General features: G+C 43.0%; 1 protein-coding gene and 1 pseudogene across 3 annotated transcripts in view; both read left to right on the plus strand.

The window, feature by feature from the left end:
• The first annotated feature begins 319 nt into the window (after positions 1-319).
• The window catches only part of NR1I2 (nuclear receptor subfamily 1, group I, member 2), a 36,054-nt gene continuing 13,260 nt past the window's right edge, over positions 320-23,113 (plus strand). For 2 of the 3 annotated variants that reach the window (XM_011940642.1, XM_011940643.1), the window contains exon 1: positions 320-2,128. Coding sequence is in view for 1 of the 3 variants with exons in the window: in XM_011940641.1 (XP_011796031.1) it covers positions 2,586-2,680 (95 nt within the window). In the remaining 2 variants the exon portion in view is untranslated. Of the gene's footprint in view, positions 2,129-2,537; positions 2,681-23,113 lie in introns of those variants that run through there. The other variant, XM_011940641.1, reaches the window with a different exon arrangement.
• Positions 11,574-12,291, plus strand: LOC105510752 (annotated as a pseudogene).

A 23,113-nucleotide genomic window follows, 5' to 3' on the forward strand; every position in this document is an offset into this window, starting at 1 on the left:
CCAGAGGAAAAGAAACCCAAAGATCCCTGCAGAAAACTGAGAATAGTTCCTTTACCACAGTGGTTTCATAATCTGTTCTTAGTTTCCTGTTTCTGCTGTCAACGATTCACCATATTTTATAAGAGAGAGAAGGCCAGACTCTTGTGAGCCAGGAGGGATTTCAGAGATGATGAAAGCTATGTATGTTACCCATAACCTAAGGACTTCTGCAAGGTGCCCTACCTGAGCTGGAGTCGTGCCTTTTTTCCCTGGACATGGAAATATCTGTCAGTGCAGAAAGGCCTACTTTTGATCTTGGAAATAAGTTTTCTGGGGTGAGTTCTTAACGCTTTCCAGCTTTCCCACCCACTTTGGCTGTAGCCATGGCCTTCTGATCTATGTTTCTCAGGGGACCTGCAGGCCCCAGATATAGCCCCATGCTGTCCTCCTACCCCAGAGCACACTGTTCAGGCTACTTCCCCTGGGACTGAAATCCAGTATTTCACTTACTCTTTTTCTTTCCAATATCCTCATGACATTCAGTATTGCACTTGCTCTAGGTCCTCCCTGCCTAAGCCCAAGTCAACTTGCTGTCCAGTGGGATTTGTAATCCAATGCTTCCTCGCCCTAGCAGAATCCCCTGTGTATAATTAGAAATGTGACTGAAAAAAGGACAGAGCCCTATGACTGTGGTCCCAGTCCCCACTGCTGACAGTAAGTCCCCAGGAGTGAGCTGTGTAAGCACCTTACGTTCTGCACTTGGCTGAAAACAGCAAGGCAAGCCTCCAGTTGAGAAATGTTAACCCCTAGGAAATCCCTGCCTCAAGTCTTTCTCATCCCTTGGGAAGTGCAAATTGGGTAGAGAAGAAACTGATTAAAAACAGAACAAAACAAATCATATTTAGATATTTTGGCTTTTCTCACCAGGGCTGGATTCAAGCATGTCCTTCAAAATAATAACAACTTAAGTCAATAAATAAATGTAAGGAAGTCCAAATGTTCACATGAAAACAACTGTGGTCATTTTTTGGCAATCCCCGGTTCTCTTTTCTACCTGTCTGCTCAGTTGTGGTCTCCCTCTCCCTCTCTTGTTGGGGCCGCGCCCCCGCTTTACTGTTGCCAGAGGCTTGTACTTAGTTTTCCTGTTAGGTAGGAGCAGTTACTTCCACTCCCCACACCTGCCATAAAGCATCTTTGTAACAAAGCGAGCAGAAAGAAAATATCCTGATATCCACCACGTTCGGCTTTTGCTGATTCTGTTCACTTGGGAGCAGCTGCTGCTGGGGAATAAGAAGGTTGAGACTGAGAGTGAGGACCGCTCCCTGCTGGCAGGACTCAGGAGAGCAAAGGGCCCTCAGCTGGTCCATCCTCCCCACTCCTGGTCAGCCTTCTGTTCTGAGATCAGAGTGGTGGGGTCACACTCTCAAGAACTGTGCTCAGCCGCCTCATCTCACACCCTTTCCCTCTCCGTGTGTGTCTGCTTCCCTCTTACATAACCACGCTGGTGACTGGCACTGTCATAAATCAATACTTTGCTCACTTTCACATCAAGTAACACTATCCAGGGAGGTGGTTTCAACAAAGGAGGAAGTATTAGGAGATCTAGGTTCAAATTAACGTTGCCCCTAGAGGTAAAGGACAGAGACCCTCAGACTGATGAAATACGCTCAGAATTACTTAGACAAAGCAGGTATTTGCCACTCTCTTCCCCTTCTCCTGTGTTTTTACAGTGAAGACACCTGAAAGAAAAAAGTAGGGAGAACATAATGAGAGTAAATACGGTAATCTCTTCATTTGCTAGTTCAAGCACTGGACTTGGGACTTGGGAGTGGCAATGGGGCCGCTTAGAGCCTATATCTGACTTGGACTGAAATGTAGGTGAGAGACAAGATTGTCTCATATCCGGGGAAATCATAACCTATGACTAGGACAGGAAGAGGAAGCACTGCCTTTACTTCAGTGGGAATCTTGGCCTCTGCCTGCAAGCCAAGTGTTCACAGTGAGAAAAGCAAGAGAATAAGCTAGTACTCCTATCCTGAACAAGGCAGTGGCTCCTTGGTAAAGCTACTGCTTGATCGATCCTTTGCACCTGATTGTTCAAAGTGGACCCCAGGGGAGAAGTCAGAGCGAAGAACTTACCGCCAAGCAGGTATGGTTTTTCTTTCTTGCTCTTTTGCTAGGGGCTGACTGCCCTTCAGCTTCATCCAAAAGATGTGTGTGAACACAAGTATACCTTCTGTTTGAGGTCAGCATCATAGTGCGCGCTGAATCATGTTGGCCTTGCTGCTGTCTCCTCATTTCTAGGTTGGAAAAAAAAAAAAGCATGAAAACAGTCACTTAATGTTGCGCCTCATTACTGATTTTCTCTGGTCCTGCACTAGCCTCCTAGAAAAATCACCATGGGGACACCTCAACTCCGCATGAGTTACCACAAGTCACACATACAGCCACCTCCCTGTTACAGGGCTGGAGTCCCTGGACCCAGGAAATTCCACCCCCCAGGACTATGGGAGCTGGAGGCTATGGGAACTGGGAGCAACTCAGCCCTGATTCCTTTTGGCCTGCTGGGTTAGTGCTGGCAGCCCCCTGAGGCCAAGGACAGCAGCATGACAGTCACCAGAACTCATCACCTCAAGGAGGGGTCCCTCATTGCACTTGCCACAGCCCTGCACAGTCCTGCGGCTGAGTTGGCTTCAGACCAGTGAGTTTTCTACCTCTACTATTGAGAGGGCACCTTGTCCCACAGAACCGAGTCTTGCCTGCAAGTGCTCAGTGCCACCAAGCCCTTCTTCTCTCCACATTACAGCCCGGCTTGGCTGAGGCTGTGGCCGGAGGCACTGCTTTAAGGCCACTCCATATCTGGGACAGGTCAACAGACACCTCTGAAGCCACTGGGTCTTGACTCAATGAATCAGCTATAGCAGGCACTGTTCCCCTGCTACATGGCCTCTAATGATCTGGCCGGAGTTGAAAGGATGCTAAGGGAGGCCTCAGAGGCTTATTTAATCAGTTGGTTAATGGGAAAAAGTATTTTTCGGTACACAAATATGCTTTAAAAATATTTTAGTTATGTCATAAAAGTCTAAACCTGGGGTTGACAAACTATGGCTCACAGGCTAACTCTGGCCCACCAGCTGTTTTTATAAATGAAGCTTTATTGGAACACAGCCATGCCCATTCGTTTTGTATTGTGTACAGCTGTTTTTGCCCTACAACAGCAAAATTGACCAGTTGCAAATGAGACAGTATGGCCCACAAAGCCTATAATATTAACTATCTGGCCTTTAACAGAAAAAGTTTGCCAACTTCTGATCTAAAAGCTGTCAACTTGTTACAAAATTATTATGGAATAAACCAAAGACAACCACAAAACTGACTAGACTATGTTTTTTAGGTAATAACTTTTTAAATTATAAAGTAATATATGGTTTCATGCTCCTTGAAAATGAGAAAGCAGTATAGATAAACCTAAATTCACCTTTGGCCTTTCTGTCAATCCTAATCTCCAGTTTCCTCAAAAGTACTTAGTGTGATATATTTACTGCCAGACCGTTGTGTCTGTGTGTGTGTTCATCTATGCATAGATGTACTATTAAATATATCTGTTGTCATGTTGTTCGAATTCTGTTTTTCCACTCAATAGCATAGATCTCTACGTCATTAATTTTAACAGCTATGTCCTATTTCACAGTGTACACTTCTTTTATTTAGCCATTTTCTTTTTGATAGATATTTAAACTTTTTCCAATTTTTCAGTCTTACCAATGAACACCACTGTGTTTGTCTGCTTGTGGACATGTGCAAATATTTCACTAGAGGAACTACTGAGAAGTTGAATTGCCACATCACGGGATATATGCAGTTCAATTTTTGAATGCCAAACAGCCCTTCACACTGCCTGAACCCATTGTACTCCCTCCAGCAGAGAAGGATAGTTACCGTTCCTCCACACTCCAAGCAATGCTTGCTGTTTATTCAGTATTTTATTGTTTTTTCCATTTGAATTAGTGCAACTGACAACCCATTATTTCAATATTTTAATTTCCCTGATTGTTAATGACGTTGAGCATTCTTTTTATGGGAACTCTCTTGGCCATTGTATTTCTCTTCTTAAATTACCTATTCATATCCTTAGCTTATTTTATGTTGGATTTTTTTACTTCTTTGTAGGAGTTTGTTATTTATTCTTAATGCAAATTATTTGATATGCATGTAATATTCTCCCTAAGCCTGTCACTTGTGTTTTAACTTTGTTTAAATCATACTTTTTAGCCAACAGAAATTTTTACAAATATTTTTGTTGTTATTTTGATGTAGTTAAACCTGTCAATTTCCCTCTTTATGGATTTTACTCTCTGAGGCTGATTTTTAAAAGATTTCGCAGCTTCCAAGATTATGAAGCTACTTTGGTGCACCTTCCTGTGATACTTTTATTTAAAAAGTTAGTCTTTATTCATCTGGCACTTATTGCAATATATTATTTCAATACTATTTATTGAAAAGTCCATCTTTTTCCTATTTGTCTGAAATGCCACCTCTATCATGTACTAAATTCCTACTTACACATGTCCATTTTTCTGTCCTTTTGTATTTATTTCCTATTCCTGGGCCAGTTTCCACTATAATGTTTACATTTTCTACTTAATATTTTCCCCCAATAAATAGAAAATCTATTTTGTGTTTTGACATTTTGCTTGGTTACCTTATGGAATTCTCTTAATAGTTATAAAAGCTTATCAGTTGATTCCTTTGGAATTTCTAGATAGACAAACATATCATCTTTATATAGTAAGAGTTTTGCTTCTTCCTTTCCAATCTTTACAAACCTTAATTTTTTGTGTCTTATTGGTTTTTCTTGGCTGAGTAGTAGCCGTGAAAGAAGATAGCGTCAGAACTGATATATACAGTTGTGTGGGAAGTATACTGCACAATTCTAGGGGATACTGTTTACAGACACTTAGATGTCCTAGGCATTCTTGTCATGTTCCTGATTTCCATTTTTATTTTGTACTGTGAACTTATTTTTCTTGGAACCTTCTCTTTGGGATTCATTGAGATCGAAACTGTTTTCCTCTAGAGGATTTATTTTTGCTTTTGCCAGGAACCTGAGGACAGAACTAACTGGGACCACCATAAGCTTGGGGTCTACTGGCCACACAAACAGTGTGAATTCTGACCCAAACTTACCTGATCGCAGGCCTGTTGTTAAGAATCTCAAAGGAGTCTTTTCTTTTTGCTCTACCCGGAGCCAAGGCTGAGAAGGCCTGGGATAGACCTGTCTCCCTCTGTGGTTCCTACTGACAATGTCACCCTTAGGGGATCTTGAGTTTATAGTCTAGGATCTGGTTGGCCCCCAGGCTTTGTCTCCTATTCTACCATTAAAATCCAGGCTCCAGGCCTACAGGAGTCCAGAAAACCCCAGGATAATCATGACTCCCCTTTCTCATGCCTCCCCTTTCTCATGCCTCTGGCTTAGCATAATCTTATAAATTTTGGCCTCTTGAGACTTCCTTTACTTTCCTACCAGCTCAATCCTGCATGAAAGATGACATTCTTACAAATTTATCCAGTATTTTTAGGTGCTGTATACCAGGAGAATTTTCTCTAACCACCTTCTCCATCATAGTGCCAGCAATAAAATCTTTATTTTTTTATTTTAATGAGATTGATTCTAATGTCTCTCCAATAAGATACATAGTAAAAGTGTTTAGTAACTATTCTATATCAGTTTAGTGAAGCTCTCTTCCATTCCTCTTGGTTAACCAAGAATTTTAATCATGAATGAATATTGAGTTTTATTAAATGCTTTTCAGCATTTATCAATTTCCTTATCATATTTCCATAACTAATTATATAACTCATCCCAAGGGTGATGGAAGCAGAGGTGACCCAGTGGCCACTAGGACCCTTGGAATGCAGACTCATGATTTTTCCATTAAAAAGAACAATAAATTCAGGGAATGTGGACAACATCAATTCAAATTCTTAGTGTGGTTGCCATATTCTGTCCGCTGAGCCATCAGACTTTTGTCCTCACACTTCAGATATTGGTTTCCTGGGCACAACTTGGGCAGGATGGGACCCCTCTTGCATACAGGGGCCTTTTAGGTGGCACAACTTGAAGGGGGCTGGGAAAAGTTCCCTGCAACACCTCCTGAACCTCTATGAAACATCGATATGACAAACTGAATACCCAACTGGAAATTGACATAAAGAGGCATACCCAAATCCTAAATCCTAATTTTCCTGGATCGATCTGTGTAAGTTCCAAAGGGTCAAACTATAAAACCACAGGCAATACTGGCACTACACATGCATTGATAAGACATAGGCAGTTAACTTGGAGGCCACTGTGTCCTGTTAAATATCGGAGGAGGGTACTGTGTGTACTTATGACCTGGGCTGATAACCAGCTCTCAACCCTGATGTGTGTCTGGGAACCTTCTGACCTCTTGGATCTGATGACCAAGTCCCAGGAAGCATAAAGGTCAATTTTCATTTATGGCCCCCTGAAAATAGCAGCTGACTTCACTTTCTTGAATTCACAAACTGTGACTTCGGCTATCTGAGTTTCCTGTGGAGGCCTGCGCATGCCAGGGCCAATGAGGAGACTTTTGTTTACAATACTTGATTTGTTTCATAAATAATTTAAAACATATAGCCTCATTTTGTCCCCATGAATTCTGTGAAAAAACAACTTGCGTCATGTATCTATTTACATGACAGGAAGAATCAGAATAAAGGAAAAGAAAAGATGTTCTAGCCAGGCATGGTGGCTCACGCCTGTAATCCCAGCAACTTGGGAGGCCGAGGCAGGTGGATCACTTGAGGTCAGGAGTTTGAGACCAACCTGGCCAACATGTTGAAACCCCGTCTCTACTAAAAATACAAAAATCATCCAGGCATGGTAGCGGACAACCTGTAATTTCAGCTACTCTGGAGGCTGAGGCATGAGAATCATTTGAACCCGGAAGGTGGAGGTTGCAGTGAGCAGAGATCATGCCACAGCACTCCAACCTAGGGGACAGAGTGAGATTGCCTCAAAAGAAAAAAAAACAAAAAGTTCTGTCATTAATTGACTTCATGAACTGGAACACACCCCAGAGCTCCTGTTTCTTCATTTGCAAAAGGGATAATAAGAACGGCTCTGCCCCCGACTCACTTGTTCAACTTGCCTTCCTCACAGGCACCTCGACATGAAGTTGTAATTTTGAAATCATTTGTAAACAGCGAAACTTGTGCAAATGTGAGTTAAACTCACCAAACATCTCCCTTCACTGAACAACATCAATGGTTTTATAGGCATCACTTGCCTGCATCTTAGAAATTCAGTATTCTTGTATTACATTCCCCTTACCTGCTTTTTTCTCTTTATCCTCTGGCCAATTCTGCTATTAATATGTGTGTGTGTGTGTGTGTGTGTGTGTGTGTGTGTGGTGCGTGTGTATGTGTATCTTGGAGATAGTGGGATGATTATATATATATTATGCATGTGTGTGTACATATATGTGTGTATATATATGTATGTATACACACACACATAATTAAATATATATATAATCCTGCTATCTCCAAGAGTTTCTATCCCAAAGATTATGGTTTTTGTTTTTTTAACCATTTACCCCCTTTTACTTAGACTCTGTTGCTTCAACTTCAAATTGCTCACTCTTCTCTTCCCATAATTTCAGTGACCTGATTCCAAAGGTTTTACTTTGACTCATCTGAAGACTAAATGTATCTATATGTCCTCCCCACATCTTTCTCCGGGGAAGGAACTATCTCACCCTCAAATGTATATTGACTTTTAAAAAAAATTATTATTATTATTATTTTAAGAGACGGGGTCTTGCCGTGTCACCTAGGCTGGAGAGCAGTGGTATGATCATGGCTCACTGCAGCCTCGAACTCCTGGGCTCAAGCAATCCTCCTGCCTCAGCCTCCCAAATAGCTGGGACTACAGGTATGTGCCACCATGCCCAGACACTTTTAAAATTTATTTTTGGTACAGACAGAGTCTCACTTTGTTGCCCAGGTTCATCTGAAATTCCTGTCCTCAAGTGATCCTCCTGCCTCAGCCCCCGAAGCATTGGGATTACAGGTGTGAGCCACCATCCCTGGCCATTACATATAAAAATCTGTTTATTTATTGTCGATTGATTGAGACAAGGTCTCATTCTCTTGCCCAGGCTGGAGTGCAGTGGACAATCATGGCTCACTGCAGCCTTGACCTCCTGGGCTCAAGTGTTCTTCTTGCCTCAGCCTCCCAAGTAGCCTCCCATGACTACAGGCACATGTCACCACACTTGGCTAACTTTTTATTTTTTTGTAGAGATGGCATGTCACTATGTTGCCCAGGCTTGTCTCAAACTCCTGACCTCAAATGACCCTCCTGTTTCAGCTTCCCTAAGTGCTGGGATTACAGGTGTGAGCCACTGTGCCTAGCCTGTATATTGGCTTTAAACAACAATTTATAATGTGAGTCATTTCACATATCTGTTTGTTTATTTCTTTTATTTCCTAGCACCGTAAAGGTGTTTTTATTGACAAGATCATCTTCTCCATGCCAGTCTGTTTGCGTATTGCCAATTTTCTGTCTGGTTAGTTGGATTTCTTAGGTCCTGCTACTATTGCAAGTGCGGACTGCAGACCCACAGCATCAGCTCACCTGGGAGCTTGTGAGATGCTGAAGCTCAGGCCCACCACAGACCTACTGAATGGGAATTTGCATTTTCATGAGCTCCTGGGTGATCTGTACGTACATGAAAGCCGGAGGATCACTCTCTTAGATTGTAAGCACACGCTCCAAGTGACCTTAAATAGGGCCACTTCTGAAGCAGGCATGGGAGAGAAGGAAGGCAAAAATCTCAACTGCCAGGACCCTGACCTCCTAGAGATTAAAATGTGGTTCAGAACTCAGGTTGGGATCAAATGCAGTTTAATTGACATGGTTATCTTTTTATTCCTTATTGTAGTGCTTTTAACTACTGCATTAGTCCATGTTCACATTACTGATAAAGACATACCTGAGACTTAAATTACAAAGAAAAAGTGGTTCAATGGACTCACAGTTCCACGTGGCTGGGGAGGCCTCACAATCATGGCGGAAGGCAAAAGGCCTGTCTTACGTGGTGGCAGGCGAGAGAGAGAATGAGAACCAAGTGAAAGGGGTTTCCCCTTAAAAAACCATCAGCTCTCGTGAGACTTATTCACTACCACGAGAACAGTGTGGGGAAACCATCCCCATGATTCAATGACCTCCCACCGGGTCCCTCCCACATAGGTGGCATTATGCAAGCTACAGTTCAAGGTGAGATTCGGGTGGGGACACAGCCAAACCATATCAACTACTGATGTTACTTCCCTTTGCTTCCTTTCTTTCTGCTGCTTCTCCACCTCACAGCTTCTGCTTCCTCAGAGCCCTTCCTGCCTTGCAGCTTCCCTGTCCTGCCTTCTCTCTGAGTGCACTATGGCTGCCATGCACAGGGCAGGACCAAGGTACCCAGAGCAATCTGCTATTTTGGCTTCCCTTCAATTTAAATTCAATTTAAATATTCTTTAAATATTTGTTGACATTTATTTGGTGATGTTCTTTTTTTAATTTGTGGTAAAATATACAGAAGGAGCAGCATTGAAAAATTAATTAATTCCGGTAAAATTCATATAACAAATTTTACCATCTTAAGCATTTCTAAGTATGTATCTCAATAACGTTAAGTATATTTTCATCGTTGTGTAGCCAATCTCCAGAGGTTTTACATCTTTTAAAATGGAAACTCTACCCATTAAACAACTCGCATTCCCCTGGCCCCACAGACCCTGGCAACCACCATTCTACTTTCTGCTTCCATGAGTTTGACTACTATACCTCGTATTTGTCTTTCTGTGACTGGCTTATTTCAATTAGCATAATGTCCTCAAGGTTCATCCGTATTGTAGCATGTGTTAGAATTTTCTTTTTTTTTCAAGGCTGACTGTATTCCATTGTAGTATGTCCCATGTTTTGTTTATCCATTCATCAGTTGATGAAATTTGGGTTGCTTCTACGTTTTGTCTATTGTGAATAGTGCTGCTATGAACATCAGTGTACAAGTAACTCTTCAAGACCCCGATTTCAGTTCTTTTTGGATATACACCCAGAACTGGTTGCTGAATTATATGATAATTCTATTTCAGTTTTCTGAGAAATTGCCATATTGTTATCTATAATGGCTACGCCATTTTTACATTCCTACCACCTGAGTCCAAGGTTCCAATTTGCCTACAGCCTTGCCAACACTTGTTATTTTCTGTTTATGTGATAGCAGCCATCCTAAGGAGTATAAAGTGATGTTTCATTATGGTTTCCATTTGCATTTGCCTTATGATTAGTGGTGTTATTTTTTCATGTGCTTGTTGGCAAGTGATGTTCTTTTAAATGTGTACTATGTTCTTTATGGTCAAAATAAGTAATTTATTCTGTGTAATTTTCCAAACCACACAACTTCTTGGAAGGCATGTTTAAGTGTTTACATAATATAACAGTACATTTCTTTCTTGCAAACAGCCCTACACCACATATTATTCCATTTCTGGCTCTGTCTGCCAACTTCAATGTGCTGTCCTCAGGGTTGGGTTGGCTGGAGTGGCCCTGTGTGACAGGCATGTGAGTGTCCCTGAGCATGGTGCAGATACTAGTCTGTATTGTCAAGGAGTGTTTTAAGTCTCCACCTCAGGGTGATGACTGCTTTGGTAGGAAAAGAGGCAGTTTAAAATTCACCTGATTTCTGTTTCATTCCAATAATGTTTTGGTACCTTTGAATATGGCAGCCCCCTAGACAGCAGTCCAGCCAGCAGACCTTATAACTTAGCTCCGTCTGTATGTCTGGCATCTAGACTCACGAGAAGAGGATCTAAATGGGTCAGGGAATTACTTGTCCCTGGGACAGAGCAATTACACCATTCTTCACAGGCCCCAGAAGGTCTATGGACCCTTTGTTTGGGCACCAGGAGCTCCTCTAAGAACAGGTTTAGGGTGGGCTTGGCCTCCACAGCGGCCTCCTACTGCAAGGTCAGGCTGGATTAACATCTGTGAGAGTCTCCTGCACAAGGAGAGGTGGGAGGCTGTGAACACACGTATGTAATACCATTTGTCCCCTTGTGTAATTGCTTCACCAATGTTGACAGCTCATGTGACACACCTGTCTTCTTCTGATGGAGGAAGGAAGTAATACCATTTTCTATCAAAAGCATTCCTTGATCATCGCTGCCCTAAAAAAACAATTACTTAATGGGTCTTTTGTCAAAGTCAGTGATATGGTTTGGATGGTTTGTCCCTTCCAAATCTCATGTTGAAATATGATCTCCAGGCTGGGCGCAGTGACTCACAACTGCAATCTCAGCACTTTGGGAGGCCAAGGCAGGCAGATCACCTGAGGTCAGGAGTTTGAGACCAGCCTGGCCAACATGGTGAAACCCCGTCTCTACTAAAAATACAAAAATTAGATGTGGAGGTCAGAGTGGAAGCAAGTGTGAGAGGGTTCAGCAGAAGGAAACATAGCTGCCAAGTGTTTGAGTCCATCAGCAAGTTTGGGCTGGCCTTAGCTGTTGCAGGAGGCATGGTGAACTCTGCCTTATATAACATGGATGCTGGGCACAGAGCTGTCATCTTTGACCAGTTCTGTGGAGTACAGGACATTGTGGTAGGGAAAAGAACTCACTTTCTCATACCATGGGTACAGAAACCGATTATCTTTGACCACCATTCTCAACCACGTAATGTGCCAGTCATCAATGGTAGCAAAGATTTACAGAATGTCAACATCACACTCTGCGTCCTCTTTGGGCCTGTCACTAGCCAGCTTCCTCACATCTTCACCAGCATTGGAGAAGACTATGATGAGCGTGTGCTGCCATCCATCACTGCCGAGAGCCTCAAGTCAGTGGTGGCTCGCTTTGATGCTGGAGAACTAATCACCCAGAGAGAGCTGGTCTCCAGGCAGGTGAGCGACAACCTTACAGAGCGAGCAGCCACCTTTGGGCTCATCCTGGACGATGTGTCCTTGACAATCTGACCTTCAGGAAGGAGTTCACAGAAGCAGTGGAAGCCAAACAGGTGGCTCAGCAGGAAGCAGAGAGGGCCAGCACTCACTGGCCACTGCAGGGGACGGCCTGATGGAGCTGTGTGAGCTGGAAGCTGCGGAGGACATCACGTACCAGCTCTCTCGCTCTTGAAACATCACCAGTCTGCTGGCAGGGCAGTCCGTGCCCCTCCAGCTGCCCCGCCCTGCCTGCACCTCCGCAGGCCAATTGGGCCACAGCCCTGATGATTCTTAACACTGTCTTCCTTCTGCCCCCACCCCAGAAATCACTGTGAAATTTCATGATTGGCTTAAAGTGAAGGAAATAAAGATAAAATCACTTCAAATCTCTAAAAAAAAAAAAAAACACACACACAAAATTTAGCTGGACGTGGTGGCGCATGCCTGTAATCCCGTAATCCCAGCTACTCGGGAAGCTGAGGCAGGAGAATCGCTTGAACCCAGGAGGCAGTGGATATAGTGAGCTGAGATCATGCCACTGCACTCCAGAGTGGGGTGACAGAGCAAGACTACGTCTCAAAAACAAAAAACAAACAAAAAGAAATGTGACGTCCAGTGTTGGAGGTAGGCCTAGTGGGAGGTGTTTGGTCATGGGGGTGGATCCCTCATGACTGGTTTGGTACCCTCGGTAATGAGTGATTCTCACTCTTAGTTCATACAAGAGCTGGTTGTTTAAAGAGCCCGGCACCTCCTCCTCTCTCTCTTGCTCCCTCTTGCCATGTGACATGCCGGCTCCCGCTTCACCTTCCGGCATGCTTGGAAGCTTCCTGAGACCTCACCAGAAGCAGATGCTGGTCATGCTTATACAGCCTTCAGAAGCATGAGCCAAACAAACCTCTTTTCTTCATAAATTACCCAGCCTCAGATTCCTTTGTAGCAATACAAAATGGACTAACACAATCAGATCTCACTGTAACTCCAGAACCTTGCTGCCCACCGTTCTCTCCTAGCCAAAGTCCACTTTTTCCCCTCCAGAGTTACCACAAGGAAAATGAACGGCCTCATTCCTTGCCACTCAGGCGTCCGTGTAAAGAGAGTCCACCAACAGGCTTTGTGTCAGCAACAAGGCTGTTTATTTCACCTGGGTGCAGGCGGGCTGAGTCCGAAAAGAGAATCAGCAAAGGGTGGTGGGATTGTCATTAGTTCTTACAGGTTTTGGGAGAGGCGGTGGAGTTAGGAGAAATGTTTTACGGGCAGGGGGCGGATCTCACAAAGTACATTCTCAAGGGTGGGGAGAGTTACAAAGAACCTTCTTAAGGGTGGGGGAGATTACAAAGTACATTGATCAGTTAGGGTGGAGCAGAAACAAATCACAATAGTGGAATGTCAACAGTTAAGGCTATTTTCACATCTTTTGTGGATCTTCAGTTGCTTCAGGCCACCTGGATGTAAACAGGGGTTATGATGGCTTAGCTTGGACTCAGAGGCCTGACATAGATGAAATTTCTCTTCCAAACACCACTAGCTGGGGAGTTGGCTCTTGGCTGGGGTTGGTCGGTGCACAGGCCAGTAAGGGAGCTGGGCAAGTGCAGAAGTGGAGACTAGCTGTGTCCCAGACAGCGACTCTCCCCGGCCTGTGGCCCTGGAGAGTCCTTTAGCAGGGCAAAGTGCAACGTAGGCAGACCATAAGGGATGCCTCAGTGACAGACAAGCTTTGTGTGCCTGCAGGGGGACAGGAAGAGGGTGGGGCAGGAGAGGGAGATAAAAGGGCTCTGAGGCAGCGTACTCTGAGCTCCTTCCAGTCTCCTGCTCTGCTCAGCCAGTCAGCCCAGCGTCCCTTGTTTACGACCACACAGCACTGCTGTGTGTCCGCCTTTACCTGTGACTCTTCCCTAGCCTCTGCGTGCCTAGCAGCCCTCTTCTTTTCTCCTAGTCTCTTAAGAAACATGCCCATCACCTGCTGTTTCTCTGGGCTCCCCATTAATCCGCCTTCCTCATCTCCTAATGCTGCCACCTCCCTGTGCCTGGAAATAGTCAAGGCCGGATTCTGTTCTTTTGCTTGAATTTCTTTCACTTTGCTTCTTAACTCTTTCTAAACTACAATTCCCCCATTCTCACTGCCTTAGTTTTCCCTCTCTCCATGTTTATCAAACTATATCCCACCACGCCCTGACAAGGCTTCTCTCCCGTAAATCATCCCCTTTCTAGTATTTTGCTGGCAATATATAGTGGGGTTTTCTCCTTTGCCCTACATCGTCACTAAACTTCCCAACCTGATAGGCAGTGTCTTGCACCTTCTACTGATCATTTCATTCTTTCTAGCACTAAAGATGACCACTTCCCATGTCTGTACCCAGTTCCAATTCCTGGCCTGTTGGCCCAGATGTATCTGCAGCACTCACCCGTGTTCTCATGCATAGTCTCTAAATATTTGACTCCAAAGGTCACTAGTGGATCACCTCCCTGCCTCTCACTTTCCCCCAAGGCACAAAGTCTCCTCCCAGCACCTCCCTTTAGTCCTTCCCTTCCTCGTGTCTCTTCTGCAGGGAGAGGAACATGTTCAACTTTGTGATTTTTTTCTAGTTTGTAGTTGTGATCTACCCTGTACCACTGAATCATCTCACATGATTTAAACACTCACACCGAGTGTGCCACACTTCACGGCTTAATCCCCTGTTGATCAGAAAACCCCAGGTCCCTGGAACTGAAGCAGGGTCTCATTCAGCCTGACACAACCTGAAATTTCTCCCCGTCTTCTTTCCCAGCCCCAAGACAGGGGACTTGCAAGAGTCCCTGTGTTGAGCCTCCTTGGAACTCACTGTCCTCCGTTGATCAAGGCCCACCCAGCACGTTCTGTCTAGTTCTAATCCTCAAGGCTCCTTTGCATCCCTTCCTTGCTCCGTTGTCCAGCCCTGAGCTCTCTCAAGCCTTGTACTGTTCTCCCCTTTTCCCTTCCCTTCCAACTCTATTCCTCTCCTCTCTACAGACTCCTGGGAGCCTTGCTCCTTCTGTAGCAGAAACTTCACACTCATTTTATTTCAAATTCCCCTCTATTGCTATCTCCAGTTGCACTGCTCTTCTTAGTTTCTTTCCCTCCACGTTCACGCTTGTCCTCTCTGGAGGGCAGGCTCTCCTGGGGGCTTCCCTTGGGCCAGCCTCAGAGTGGCATCTGCTTTTCTGTTTCCTCCCCACCTCCTCTCCCCTCACTTCTTGCCCTGCCAGATCTGTCTATGGCAACAGCCCCTGCAGCAGTGCGCTCTCCTCTTCCTCTTCCTCTTCATGCCCAAGGCCATGTCAGCCTCTCTTAGCAGCTTCCATTTTATTGTAGGGACCCTAAGCATAGAGCAGTTAGTGAGTAAAGCGAGTTAGTTCAACATCAGTGGCAAGGGCTAGGACCTGGCCTCCTGACTATGACAACAAGACGATGCCCACTATATCTCTCTGCCGGGAGCAAAAATCAAAGTCCTCTGACCTCCAGAAGGCTGTCGGTTAGCTGGGTCCTGTTTGGTCACAATCAGTCATTCCCATGTTTATGTGTGTGTCGTTCATGGAAGACTTCCCTTATCCCTTGAATAGGGGATCTGGGGCCTCTTAGCAAATGAAGTAACTGCACAAAGACGTGTGTGTGTATGCATGTGTGTGTGTTTCCCCTTCTCATTCTTATTCTCCACTACCCCCGAACAAACACAGGGGATCTTATACAGAAAATCAGCATTTCCCAGAAAGGAAATGGCCTCATGAGGAAGCATCAGGAACAGCCTGTTTATGGGAGAGCTCAGTGGGCCAGGCAGGAGGTGTCCCGGCCCTTCCTCTGCGTCCACCATACTTCCTTCTTCAAGCTGTTGAAGTGGTGCCCTGGGATGTCAGCCTCCAGGCATTCAGCCATCAGACTCTTACTCTGAAGAGGACAGGGATAACTGAGGAAATACAGACAATTATAGAGGAGAAAAAGAAAATAATTCCAACCCCAAATTCATCACTATTTCAATTCTCTATATATACATATCTACACACACAGATACATAACATACATATCTCTAAAAGATAGCATATACAGGACATTATTATTATTGTAGTTTTAAACCTTCAATGTTGTTTTATATGCACCCATATTTTTACCCTTTTTAGTTCTCCACATTCCCTCCTGAAATTCCATGCTCCCCACTGGCTTTTGCCAGGATAACTTTCTTTGGTATTACTTGTAACGCAAGTATCTGCTGGCAAAAAAATTCTTCAGTCTTTGTCTGAAAATGTCTTTATTTTGCCTTTACAATGGAAGGATAATTAAACTGTTGGTCAAATTCTTGGACAGCAATAAAGATATCAACCCATTGTCTTTTCTGTTTTACAATTTCAACTGAAAAGTCAACCATTCATCTTATTTTTATTTTTTTGTGGTTAATTTTTTTTTTCTGGGTATTTGTAAGATTAGTTTTCTTGTCATCGATTTCCAGCAATTTTATGATGTGTGGGTAGGTGTGTGGGTAGGTATGTGTGTTTTTAATCCTCCTTTCATTACTTTCAAAAACTTCTTGGCAAATGTGTTTTTCCCAGATTGCTTCTGTCCCAGTCTTGCGTCTGTAACATATGTTAGGCTATTTCACTGAGTTTCATGTGTCTCTGACACCCTGTTTTTTTCTTAATGCTCTTTATTTTGTTTGTTTCTGTGCTTCGGTTTATATATTTTCTGTAGACCTAATTTTGAATTCACTATCACTGTCTTTTGCTGATTCAGTCTGTTGTAAAACATCCAATGAGTTGTCAATTTCAGATATCGTACAGTTAATTTCTGGAATATCCAGAAATGCCCAGCTGATAATTTTTAAAAATAACATTATTGAGAGATAGCTGATGTATCATAAAGTCTAATCATTTAAGTGAACAACTGAATAACTTTTAGTATATTTACACTTGTGCAGCTATCATCAAAATCTAATTCCAGGACATTTCTATGCTCCAAAAAGAAACCTAATGTCCATTTGCGGCCACTTTCTATTCCACTGTCAGCCACAGGCAACCACAAATCTACTTTCTGTATGGATTTTCCTTTCCTGGACATTTAATATAAGCGGAGCTATACAATATGTAGTCTTTGAGTATACTTCTTTCACTTAGAATAATGTTTTCAAGGTTCGTCTGTGCTGTAGCATGTATCCTCCATTCTTTTAAACTACTGAATAGAATTTCATTGTATATTAGTATTTCAGGTGTATTTCACATTTTATTGATCCACGAACCAGTTGATGGCTATGTGGGTCGGGTTTTGGGCTATTATGAATAATAATTCATTATTCAATAACTATTATGAATAATTGAACAGTTGTGTACAATTTTTGTGTGTGGGCATAGCTTTTCATTTCTCTTGGGTGGATATGTAGAAGTGGAATTGCTGACTTATGATGAATTTATGTTCAAGTAACTGAGCAACTGTTTTCTTAAATGGCTGCACCATTTTACACTCCAGCTAGCAGTGCATAAGGGCTCAGTTTCTCCACATTATTACTGATTCTTCTGTCTTTTTGATTTGTAGCCATTGTTGTGTATTGTAAGAGGTATTTCTTTGTGGTTTCAATTTGCCTTTCTCTAACAACCAATATTCTTGAGTATATTTTCACATGTTTATTGGTCATTTCATAGCTTCTTTGGTGAAATATCTATTTTAATCTTTTGCTCATTTTAAAATTGGGTTATTTGTATTTCTATTATTTAGTTGTAAGAGTTCTTCATATATTCTGAATACAAGTCCCTTATGGGATATGTGATTTTAAAAATAATTTCCGTCTGTAACTTATCTTTCTACTTTCTTAATAGCATAGAAAGCACAAACATTTTCAATTTCAATGAAGTTCAATTTATCAACGTTTTTGTGCCATATTCTTTCTGATTGAAAAACAAACAAACACAAACAAACAACAAAAAAAGCTTTTAAAAGCCAGGAATACAATAAGTCTTCCTAATGTAATATGACAATCTCTCTTATCAGCCACCAGTAATATGCTTTATAAAGAAAACTAGGCTGGGTATGTGGTTCACGCCTCTAATCCCAGCACTTTGGGAGGCTGAGGCTCATGGATCACCTGAGGTCAGGAGTTTGAGACCAGCCTGGCCAACATGGTGAAACACTGTCTCTACTAAAATTACAAAAATTAGCCGGGTGTGGTGGCAGGTGCCTGTAATCCCAGCTACTTGGAAAGCTGAAGCAGGAGAATTGCCTGAACCTGGGAGGCAGAGGTTGTGGTGAGCTAAGATTGCACCACTGCACTCCAGCCTGGGTGACAAAACTTTGTCTCAAAAAAAAAAAAAATATATATATATATATATATGTGTGTGTGTGTGTGTGTGTGTGTGTGTGTGTATGTATATAAAATACCTAAAGCCTTCATGCTTTTGGTGTCATACCTAAGAAATCTTTCCCTAACCATAAGGACTTATTCCTATGTTTTCTTCTCAGAGTTTTATAGTTATAGCTCTTACATTTAGGTCTATGATTTTGTAATCCATTTTGAGTAAAATTTTCTGTATGGCACGAGATAAGAGCTTTAATTCATCTTGCATGTGAATATCCAATTTTCCAAGCACCATTTTTTAGCCAAGTTGGTCTTTCCTCCATTGAATTGCCTTGCATTTTTACCAGAGATCAATTAATGATAACAGTAAGGGTTTATTTCTTGAATCTCAATTCTGATCCATCCATCTCTATATCTGTCTTTATACTAATGCCACATTATCTTGGTTATTTTAGCTTTGTTGTAAGTTTTGAAATCAAAAAGTGTAAGTCCTCCAACTTTGTTCTTCTCTTTCAACATTATTTTGGCTATTATGGGTTTTTTACTTTTCCATAGATCATAGTTCTCCTTTGAAGCTTTTCTTGCCTTCATCTCTTTGTCTATATTATCTTCCATTTCCTTTTCATTAATCATATGATTTTTTTTTTGGTCTTTTTTTGTTCCTTTTTGTGGAGAATGGGGTCTTGCTATATTACCCAGGCAGGTCTTGACCTCCTGGGCTCAAGCCCTTCAGATGGTGTGGAACAAGATAACTCTGGATGTGGTCAGAGTGGCAACAAGTTTCCTCGGTCCATTCTTCTATAGCTAGAAGTGAAATGGCAAGAAAAGAAGTGAGGGTCTTAGGGAATCACTTCCTGCCTGGGAACAGAAAGCTACATTAAAGGAGTCCCATGGCATGGAGGGACCCTGTCTGGGGTGAACCACCTAGGAATAAGTTTGCAGGCATGGAAATGAAGAAAGTTTAATGAACAGTTCATTCACTCAAAGACAAACCTTGTGAAGGATGCAGCATAGCACTGAATTAAGAACACAGGTTTTGGAGTCAGACTGACATGGATTGAGATTCTGGCTCTACCTCCTGCCAGCTAAATAATGTCAATGAATTACTCACCTGAAGAGGAGAGGAGCTGTGTGTGCTCAGTGCAGACTGACGGTGCCTTCAGCAAACTGACAATTTTAGTCATGTAGAAAGACTAAATTCATTGATTTATTCACTCATTTATTAAATAAACGAATTATATTCTTCCTTTCTGAGAACATAGTCCTTAGCTTTAATATTCACCTTTTGCATACTGGATTTTACAATTAATTATCTTTGCAAAGGCCTCTCTGAAGAAGTGTTTTACTTTCACTCCATTATTTCTTGCCTCGTAACAAATCTCCCCTGAACTCACTCAGTACAGGAGATGACACTTTCAACCCTCTTCTGATGAGACTTCATCGATTACTAAGCACCCTGAGAAGCAGGTGGAGCCCTCAGAAGCAAACACAGCTGTATTCAGTTAAAAGTACACATCTAATTGGTCTCACTAAATTTGCCGAAATAGAGATGTAGCTGGCATACACCAGACACCCAGTCACTGTCATTTTCCTGCCCAGAGGGCGACATTCTGTAAAGGAACAGTGATGGAAGAGTGACACCGGAGCAGGACTGCAGCTGCTGGCTGGCACCCCTTCACCCCAGTTCAGATCTGTTTCTAACCCAACTCCAGGGGTTCTGCTTCCATTATTTCTTGCCTCGTAACAAATCTCCCCTGAACTCACTGGATTAAACCCACCACTGTTTCATTTTCTGACATGATTTTCTGTGTTGGCTGGGCTCAGCTGCGGAGTTCTTCTGTACCACAGGACCTTGGCCGACGCTGCAGTCACCTAGAGGCATAACTGGGCTGGGGAGTCCAAGAGGGCTCACCCACACATCTGATGTTTGGTGAGGATGGCCAGGAGGCTGAGGTGGCCGGGCCTCTCTCATTGGTGCGATCTCAGGCCTCTCCCTCTTCACGTGAACTCTCCGCATGGTCTCTTTGGGTGGTCACTAAGCAGGGTAGCCAGACTTTGTTACACAGTGGCTTAGGGCTCTCCAAAGACAAAAGTAGAAGCTACCAGGCTTCTTACTGCTTAGGCCCAGAACTGTCTCTTCCCCACATTCTATTAACTAAGCAAGTCACAGACCAGCCTAGATACATTATAGGAGGGGGCTGCACAAGGGTGTGAATCTTTCGGGGCATGGCTCCTTGGGGACCACCTTGGACAACAGCTGTCATGGGTTCTCTAGCTGGGGCTTCATAGGCATATGAGAGAAGGAACTACAGAATGTGCCAGTGTCAGCTTGCTTAACACTTGGGCCAAACAAAATGAAAGTTATACAAATACTGTGGAATGAGATTCTGGCATTAATTCTGTCTCCTCATTCAGAAATTGGGGAAAGTGTAAATTAGACATGGCTTAAGTAAATGTCCTTCCTCTGGTCCTTTGGTGACATTTCTTTTATCTTCTTGGTCCATGTCACCTGTTGGGCTTCTCCTGTGAATCATGTAGTCGTGTTGTAATTGTCACTTCCATTATGGGGAAGAGCATTAATATTTATTGCTGAGAAAGCACCATCTCACCATCTTCAATTGTCCAAAGTTCATAACTGATGTGCAGAATCTTTGCCTACTGTCTCCATTGCCCCAGGTGCTGCTATCCCTCCTGGCTCCTGAATGATGCTGAAAACGTAAGGGAGGTTGTTCGCCTCTAGTGTGCACTCTGAAATACTATCCTGCTAATAACGTTTCCTCTGCCTGCCTGTGATGCTCTTTGATTTGGGAACGCTCTTTGTGAACAGTTAGAGGGTTTTGTAAAGTCCCTGGGTTTTTGTCGTAAGAGTGACTTCCAAGCTATTTGGAATACATAACAGAATATATCTGGTGTGTAGTAGATGCTCAACACATGTCTTTTGAGGACTATGATAAATGCCATGATGATTGTTATGAGGAATAAATGAGTGCCATGTTCTGAATGTTTATCTTTCCCCCAAATTCGTATGTTAAAATCCTCATCCCCAGTGTGATGGCTTTAGAAGGTGGGGACTTTGGGGGGTGACTGGGTCATGAGGGTGGAACCCTCATGATTGAGTTAGGTCCTCATGAATGAGACCCCAGAGGCGGGGCGTGGTGGCTCATGCCTGTAATCCCAGCACTTTGGGAGGTTGAGGCAGGTGATCACTTGAGCCCAGAAGTTGCAGACAAGCCTGGGCAATATGGGGAAACCCTGTCTCTACTAAAAATGAAAAAAAAAAAGTAGCTGGGTGTGGTGGCATGCACCTGTGGTCCCAGGACGCTGAGTTGGGGGACCGCTTGAGTCCAGGAGGTAGAGGCTGCAATAAGCTGAAATCACATCACTGTACTCCAGCCAGGGTGGCAGAGGTTTTTCTTTTTCTTTTTTGCTGTTTCAAAAGAGAGAGAGAGGCCCTAGAGACCCAAAGAGCTGGCTGGCTAGCCCCTTTCACTATATGAGGACACAGGGAGAAGGTGCCATAGGTAACAGGAAGCAGGCTCTCACAGACATCGAATCTATCAGTGCCTTAATCTTGCACTTCTCAGCCTCCAGAACCATGAGAGATAAATTTCTGTTGTTTATAAGCCACTCAGCTTCTGATATTTTGTTATGGCAATCTGAATACACTAAGACAATGAATGACCTTTCACAAAGGACCTGAAACACTGAGTTTGAATAATCATTAGTTTCCATTTTGGTATCTGTTCCATGCCTTATTCTCTAATACAAAATCTGCCCCAAAATACTAATCCTGAACCTAAGATTGCTGCAGCTATGTGCTGAAACCATCTTTCTCGGTGTGCTTTTTTTTTTTTTGAGACGTAGTCTTGCTGTGTTGCCCACGCTGGAGTGCAGTGGCACAATCTTGTCTCACTGCAACCTCTGCCTCCCAGGTTCAAGTGATTCTTATCCCTCAGCCTCCCAAGTAACTGGGATTACAGGCATGCGCCACCACACCCAGCGAATTTTTGTATTTTTGATAGAGATGGGGCTTCTCCATGTTGGCCAGGCTGGTCCTGAATTCCTGACCTCAAGTGATCTGCCCACCTCAGCCTTCCAAAGTGCTGGGATTACAGGCTTGAGCCGCCGCGCCCGGCCCATATTTGGTATTTCTACCACACATCTGTGTTTCTATTTGTCTCACCCTTTCAGTTTCTTAACTCTCTAATTGCCTTCTTTTATACTTTTTTCCTTCCATTTTTTCCTTTTTATTAGCTTCCAAGTTATGCGTTCTGTTTTTGGACTTTTAATGATAACCCTAGACATTTCAACAAGCACACTTCACTAATCAAAATCTAAGATTTGCCATCTTTTTTTCCCTTCAGAACCTTCGTTATTGTGTCCATCCATATTTTAGTTGTATTTTGCTTTTCCTAACTCCCAAGATATTGTTATGATTGGTTTAAGGAGTCGTTGTTTATTCTGATTTTTATAATAAATTTTTATTCATTTTTCAAATCTGCTTGGTCAATTTTATGGTCTTTTGTTCTTTATTTATGTCTTCAACCTCTTGTACTGCTTATTTAAACATTCCTGTGTTTGATAATTCAGGGCATCTTCTCATGTCTAATTTTAGAAGGTTTTTTTTTTTTTTTTTGCTGATTCTTGCTCATCATGCTGTGCCAGTCTTTTCATTCATGACTTCTGAGTATTTGCTCATATTTCTTTGAAATTATAGGTGATTATTTGTGCCTAGTTAGAAAGTGGAAAGTGAGTTCCTCCAAAAAGGAGGATTTCTGGCCAGACGTGGTGGCTCACACCTGTAATCTCAGCACTTTGGGAGGCTGAGTC

The sequence above is a fragment of the Colobus angolensis genome, unplaced genomic scaffold (assembly GCF_000951035.1).
Source record: "Colobus angolensis palliatus isolate OR3802 unplaced genomic scaffold, Cang.pa_1.0 Scaffold190, whole genome shotgun sequence".
NCBI lineage: Eukaryota > Metazoa > Chordata > Mammalia > Primates > Cercopithecidae > Colobus > Colobus angolensis.